Source organism: Solanum tuberosum, unplaced genomic scaffold (assembly GCF_000226075.1).
Source record: "Solanum tuberosum cultivar DM 1-3 516 R44 unplaced genomic scaffold, SolTub_3.0 scf00304, whole genome shotgun sequence".
Lineage (NCBI taxonomy): Eukaryota > Viridiplantae > Streptophyta > Magnoliopsida > Solanales > Solanaceae > Solanum > Solanum tuberosum.
The window spans coordinates 394,515-402,067 of NW_006239227.1; the positions used below are offsets into that span (position 1 = coordinate 394,515).

The 7,553-nt window shown below is 31.1% G+C and overlaps 1 protein-coding gene across 1 annotated transcript; it reads right to left on the reverse strand.

Moving 5' to 3' along the window:
* Positions 1 to 2,406: 2,406 nt before the first annotated feature.
* On the reverse strand, positions 2,407 to 6,175 carry LOC107063090 (uncharacterized). The gene is made up of 6 exons (XM_015314526.1): positions 5,978 to 6,175; positions 5,561 to 5,661; positions 5,406 to 5,483; positions 3,272 to 3,405; positions 2,832 to 2,958; positions 2,407 to 2,664 (listed from the first exon to the last, which is right to left on the reverse strand). Exons 1-6 carry the CDS (start codon positions 6,153 to 6,155, stop codon positions 2,407 to 2,409), a joined length of 876 nt encoding a protein of 291 aa, XP_015170012.1. The 5' UTR covers positions 6,156 to 6,175.
* Between the last annotated feature and the right edge of the window lie 1,378 nt (positions 6,176 to 7,553).

The window sequence follows — 7,553 nt, forward strand, 5'->3', positions numbered from 1 at the left end:
TTTTGCTAGATCTAGTTGGGGCATGTCCCAACATTTCTAGTCAGTTTAGAGGCTTATTTCAGACATAGTTAGATTCAGCTTAGTATTTTGAGTTTGATATTTCTTTTGTATTAAACTCTCAGATTTGATATATTCAGCTATAGTATATGGGTATTCCCCATCTTTTCAGATTTATTTATGATTTAGCTTCCGCATCAGTTTATTATCTTTAGTATGCTCATGATCATGCCAACAGGGTTAGCTTGGGATCACTTGTGGTCCTAGGTCCCGTGTCCCCGTCTCGGGGGTAGCTCGGGGTGTGACATAACTCATCTTGTGATGAAAGTTATGGTCATTTGAAGTTGACCCAAAACTTAAAAACTGACTAAAGTTTAAGGTGTTACAACAAAATCTCGTTATTTATGAAAACATATTCATCAAAAAAAGACACAAACCTCCTTTTGTTTCTTTTTCTTTTTAAAACATTGCTTATAGCAAAATTCATATAGCTGGAAAAAATACGTGAAATATAATATAGTGCATTGAAATGATTAGAGAAAAATAGATAAGGCATAAATTGGGCTCTTTTTGGAATAAATATTTAAATGGTGAGGAGAACTTAGAATTTTGACATGGTATCCTATTAATAATATAAGTAGCATAAACTAGAGCTTTAGGCAAAAATGATGCAAAGGCTAGTTCTTGGAAAGTAAGCAACAAATGACATTATTGAGGTGGTGATGTTTGTGCTCAACATGACCATTTTATGTTGGGAGAGTATATGGGTAATAAAATTGGTGAATAATTCTCTTATCATGGAATATGAACATAAATTGAGTATTATCGTAATCTTTACCCCCTTTCGATTGGAAATATGAGAAAGATGAATCAAAGACATTAAATATCATATTATAAAATTTAATAAATTTGCCAAAAGTTTCAGATGTTGAATCAAGCGACTAATGTCATTAGTATTTTTAGATGTACTAAAGACAACAACTAGTTGTTGAGAATCATTGTCACGACTCGAGACTATCCCTAATCGTGACAAGGTGCTTTGAGCCACAAATGACACCAAGTAAACCTTGTGGACTAGCATGACACTAAGATAAGAAAATATCAATAGACGAATATCTGAGTACACATAGCTAAATTAATCTGACTTGTCTAAAAATCTCTACTAATATGAGTTGCTAGGACAAACCCCTAGCTAACTCCAATTGTCTGAAACTGAAAGTATGACTGAAAGGAAATATAATTGTTGTCCTCAGAAAGATGAGGACTCACCAACTCGGTTGCCGCTCACGGGAGATAGTATTAATTAACTGCAAACTAGATATTGAGTGTCAGAACCTATATTATTAAACAATATTGCAAGAAAGTACGCAACTAGTACTTTGAATATATTGAGTATGTAAGATAATGCATGATAAATGTAATAACTAAGCATGATGAATCTATAAGACATGCTAGCGCAATGACCAAGTAAAATAACACAGAACTAAGATGTACATAATGAAAATACATAAATACATGGTCATGCAATAACTAAAAGACTAACGGTAGGAGATACTAAAATCGACATATAAGCTTGTAAGCTACTACATGGAGTTTGATGTATAATCCCCTCAAAAGGGTCAAATGTAGTTTGCCATGAAAAATCAAAATAAAGACAATAGAATGAGATAGTGCATGAACGTAGAGCAATTGAATCAACACAAAGCTTGAAGATTGCGATGAAATGCAACTAAAGGACATAAAGAATCTTAGATCAAACATTTTAGCTAAACAAATCAACAATTAACTTAGACTCTGGAGCCGAAAATGTGTTGAAATAATTTATGATTATGAAGATTACATAATCACAGAGATTTTAATTTTAGGGTAGTTTTGTGATAAGAAAAAAGAATCATTAGAGTCGTTTAGTAGAAAACATTTAAGGAGAAGAGACAGTGTTTTGGTGGAATAACCCAACACACTAGGTAATGCATTTATAATACAATCACAATAATATTGCAATACAAAAAATGAAAATGTATTAGATACAAGGATATATTTATATATAACAATCAAATATGACTTTATTATAGTAAATGTTTATTATCATGTTAATCTATTAGCCATATATTTCTTAACAAGGGGTAAGGTTTATAAATCATGTGTATCTACTCCACTCTTTGCATGTTCTATTTCTTTCATAGTAAGTAATTGGTTTTAAGGCAAATAAGGAATTTTCCGAATTTAGATCTTATACTTATACAACATTAATCACACAAAATTTTACCAAACTCCAGTAAGAAAGGACAAACTCGTACACATGAATTGCATTGTTTTCAACTCTTAAGCATTAGGCCCATTCAACTATAAACCATAAAATTATGACAAATCCTACTTTTAAATCTCAATTCAAGCTAATTTAAAAGTACCTTACTCCTCCTTATCGGAAGGCTGAGGAGAACAGGGTAGAACAGATGTTTGAGCTTTCTTTTCCACCGTGTGTTTTTTTTTGAACTCTGGAGAGGCCCAATACTCATTCAATTTTTTCCATATATCTTCACGAATCCATGATGGCCTCTTATCATGTTTTCGGGCATACCAAAGCAAATCACTCAACCTACGAGAACATTTTCGGAAAAAAATTTCTCGTATCTTTGCCTCATGGTCGAGAGACCATGCACACTTCATCTGCATATAATTGAATTTTTAGATTGAATAAATGTCCAATATAAGAAGTGTTTCTCTTTAAACAATATATACATCACAAATATATATGTCCTGCATCTAGATTGATTAACTTGTTTGAGACCAAGGAGTTATTAAACAGTTCAAGTAGATAATTAATTTATTTTTACCTTGAATTCAGCAAACATTCTCTCTCTAATGTTCAACGGAACCTCTTTCCAGTACCTCCATGGTTCGTTATAAACCGAACACATTGATTCAACCATAGCCTTCGCGGACTGAATAGAAGGATAAAACCTGCATTATATTTAAAATTGTGATGATAGAGAAGCTACTGCAAAATGAAAACAAATGAATAGAAGGATAAAACTAGTATCTTTTTAAATAATTTTAAAACTAGCATGTTTGCTGAATGTGATATTTATTGTTTTGCAAACTATATTATTGGTTGTATAATCTAATAGAATAATACTTTGACTGATCTTACTTCTAAATATGATCAAACATCAAAATATAATAATCTAGCAAAAGTAGTATATAGTTCACTTCTCATTTGACATAAGGCTCAACTTGTTAACAGAACTATTAAAAAGATTACATGAATACTTACCCCAATCCATCGGGAATAATAATCAATCTCTGGAGTTCATCATTCTTTTCAACATTTGGAGGATCTTTCCACTGTGCAGAAGCTTTTGTAGGAGGTTGTGTAGCTGGTGGACGACTGTTACCTCCAAGAGCCATCTAAAAAATAAGAATAAGAAAAAATAGCAGATTAATCCAATGAATCGATGTCGAAGTCCTGTTAGCTCCAGCAAATAGAGCACTGATAAAATATTAATACAACAGATATTGTTTAATGATGAGGAATTTGTAATTAGAATCAAGAGATGTTGCTGCTAAAGGAGCCTTCAAGTCGAAAAATTATGAAATGGTTCTGGCCTCATTTGTTTACACTTAATGGAGGTCTAAATCTTAATCATTCAAATCAATCCATTAAGTGCATTTGTTCTTAAGGTTTAAATCTGAATGATTAAGACTCTGCCCATTAAGTGCATTTGTTTCTTTCCTTTTAAACCTCTTAATGGGTCTAAACAAATATGAACGAATCAGATCTATAAAAGAGTCTTATAACTATTCAGAGACTCGTTATTTTCATGCCACTTACTTTTCTTCTCAACCACATACCATTTTTTTTTCTCTCCTCTTCAGCTGCTACTGTGTTTTATGCTATCCCATTTACGATTTTAAAGAAAACAGCTTTACCTTCTGATATGTGTGAAGTCAATATAAATCTCTCTTTGCAAACTCATTGATGACTAAAATAAATAGTTTGAGCATAAGGGTGCCTCTATATATGTAATCAATCTCATGAAAAATGAGTATTTTTTCCTTACTTATTGGTTTTATTTGTCAACTAATCCATGTTTACGGAGTTCAAACATATGTGAATATAACAAAAAATGGTTAAAAACTTATCAGGGACCAAGAACGCAGAGAATCTCTTACTTATATACTTACACACAAGAAATTACAGTCGACAAAGCCAACTTTAGCCTTTAAGTCACTTGGAGATTATGATGGACATCAGCTTAATTTTTTAAAGAATTCATGTTATTTTGTCGTGGTATACTCTTATATTAATATATAAGTTTTATTTGTATTTTAGTTAATAAAACTTTTATATAAAATATAGTTTTTTCGGATATTATTTTCTATCAAAAAAAAATATTTTGCTAAAATGAGATTTTATAATATTTTATTGATACAGTGTAATTTCATATGAACATTTAGATACTGAAAACAAACAAACTTAATCATTTGGTGTTCATATCCATAGACTATCTTAATATTCAGATAAGCATTCAAATTCTTACATCTAGATCTTAATTCATATTGTTAGCCAAAGATAGGTTTTGATGAGTGCCAGATTTAAGGAACGAGCTCCACAATCATGATCGCAGAAGACCAAATCCCAACTGGAAATAGAGAGAAAGAATATTGTTGAGGCGGTGGAAATAATAGAGTGCTCCTAGTCCCATGAGGAAAAGGAACCACTACAAGTATTCCAAGTCTCACGAGGAAAAGAAATCATTACAAGTTTGCTGATGTAGAGTTGAAGTAGGAAGGGACTCTTGTTCTATAAATAGAGCAAGGTTTTCTCCAAAGAAAGTTGTGCACTTACACAGAGAGATACGAGTAAAACATAGTCTTATTGTGAGGGAGTTCAAATTGAAGTTTTGTTGAAGTGTTGCGAAGAACATAATTGAAGAATTCTATTCTATTTAGTTTAAGTCTTTTGTTAAAGTTGTCGTAATTTATTTGCTATGAAATATAGTGTTGTTGGATCTTTGAGTTGGGGGCAACTTGAAGATCTGGGACATAAACTTTTGGGAGTTTGTGTTTTATGTCTAGGAATTAGAGTTTATAATTTCTTAGGTTACATTGGTTTGTAATTATTTGTAGTTTGAAGTTTTATTGAGTTAATAAAAGTTTGAAAGTGAAACTGTTGGGCAATTACAAACGTACTTACTTTGAACTACTAAACATTCTAAGGATCAGATAACCCATAAAACATCCTTAGAAGAATTATGGAGGTCATGATTCCAACACACATCTTAATATTCAGTCAGATTCATAATTCTTAATCTTAATGAAAAATAAATGAGTCCCTGTACATAATTAATCTTCTTAACTATCCAAAGTAGGTGCAGAAAGTATAAACTTATGGTTTATTGTAATACCTTTTGTCGTTTTTCTTGTGATGGACTTTGCACAATATCATTTTGTTGAAGGGAGGTCTGGACCTCTTTCTTAGCAAGCTGAAGACACGTTATCTTTAGTGTATGCAGGTTACTTAAGTATACATAGAGCAAAATATGATGAAAAATACACTTACTTCCGAAGTTGATATATGAACACGTTTAGATCCAGAAGATACACCAATCCCAGCATTGTCATCCATGTTATCTATAGTTGCTCCAGGTTTTGAAGCTTCCTCTATATGAAGTTCAACATTTAGGAATTAGATTTATGTTACATAGGCATTTATAGAAAAAATTGAATGACACTTTAAAAAGTAATGTTTTGAAAACTATCTAAAAAATCATTCTAATGTATAAGCAAAAACTGTTTTGATAAAAAAAAAGGAAAAAACAAATCATGTACAAAAACGGACACAATACTTGCTGATATTAAATTAAGATACGCCTCTACTACATCTACATCCCCCCCCCCCCCATTTACTAACATAACCATCCAAAAAATAAAAGTAGAAATTAATATAACTCTATAAGAGTAATTTCTAATTAATTACCATTGAGTATCGTCTTCTCAGCAAAGTCGTATAGATCCTTTTTCTTTTTTGTGTTATTGTCTTCATCGGATTTTTTGTTCAGCATTAGATTTTCTCCCCTTTTCCCTTCATTTTCTACATCGAATTTTTGGTTTTGCACCATTCTCACGGGGGATTTCCTTCCCTTTTCAATTTTCATTCCAAAGATCTGTGGAATCAAACAAAAGACAAGATCAATCTAGGTATAAATTTAAATTCAAGAATTCACGTTTTCATAAAAGTAAAATATTTCCTCTAAAGTACTAATGGATTTAAAGTTGATAAGCAAAGTCTTAAAATAGGAACAAACAATTCAATTAATTAGGAGCATAACTACTATGTGAGGCTTTCTCCTTATAATAATAATAAAAAAAAAAAAAAAAAAAAAAAGTTAGAACATATTATGTATGAAATTCCTTTACCAATTCAAGAAAACAAGGAAAAAGAATAAATGGACTTGTTTTTATTTTTAGAAAAATTGAATAGGATAACAGTTTTATTTCCCAGTACAAGTACAAATTAGTGGGAGAAAAAATCTTTTTTCAATTATAGTTGTTTTTCCTATGCCATACTTAGATTAAGCATTACAACTATGAAAATATCCCAGAAAACATTAAACCTAGCTATCAGGTCATTAATTCAAAATCTAGTGAATGTAACAAAAGTTAATTCCACTATGAAGGCAAGGAATATGTGTTTGTGAGGAGTTTTGGGCATCTCTGATCTATAGGCTAAACTTAGGTAGGTTACATCCATATGATATATTAATGAACAAAACACATCATTTTACTATCCAAAAAGTTACAATATTCATCCGTCAGTTAGTTCAAGGAACTAACATCTATAGTCAAAACATAATTATTATTTTTTCAGAGATCTTTCTGTTATGTCCTTTTCAGTGATGCATATTCTACAAAAAATCTTGAGTTATCCAACATCCTCCCCCAGTTGTACTAAAACCCAAATAAAAACTAATGAATCTTTTTCTTCATTGTTTCTCTTCTTGTTCGTGGAACTAGCTAGCTTGTTTTCTTCAATTTGTGAAGGATTTGGAAAACAACTGATAAATAGAATGGATTAGGTGAAGTCGATGTTGAATTTTATCTTACTACCAGCAAGTATGGTGATGTTAGCATGTGCACGATCAAATTCTTTTCATGAAAATATGAAAATTATTTTAGGACGAACTTTCCTTGGTGACGATATAAGGATGGAGTTGTTAGTATCACTAGAACCTCTTTTAGAATTGCAGAGATAATTCAAAACTTTAAGCAAAGTTTACACTACCTTTTCAGAATTATGATTTTGTATACTCATCAATTGAAAACTTGTTCGTTGAATTTTAATCTCTGTTGAACAAATAGTTTGATAAATTTATTTAGCAAATATATCATAATTATAAATCCTCCAACATCTAGGAATTGAAGAAGCACAATTTTTCCAAACCGACGGGATTGTTTCAAATAAATATCACTATTCAAATTTCAAGTCTTAGGATTCTCCATGTTTTGAGAGAAGGGATGAGAAGGTTGGTTGATATATAATTCATCAAGCTAAG

Excerpts from the sequence above, each read along its gene's own strand:
- LOC107063090 (XM_015314526.1), bottom strand. The coding sequence starts at position 6,155 with ATGAAAATTGAAAAGGGAAGGAAATCCCCCGTGAGAATGGTGCAAAAC. Across the intron at positions 3,406-5,405 it reads CACAAGAAAAACGACAAAAG|ATGGCTCTTGGAGGTAACAG; the intron begins GTATTACAATAA and ends CTTATTTTTTAG. Across the intron at positions 2,665-2,831 it reads GAATGTTTGCTGAATTCAAG|ATGAAGTGTGCATGGTCTCT; the intron begins GTAAAAATAAAT and ends AATTATATGCAG.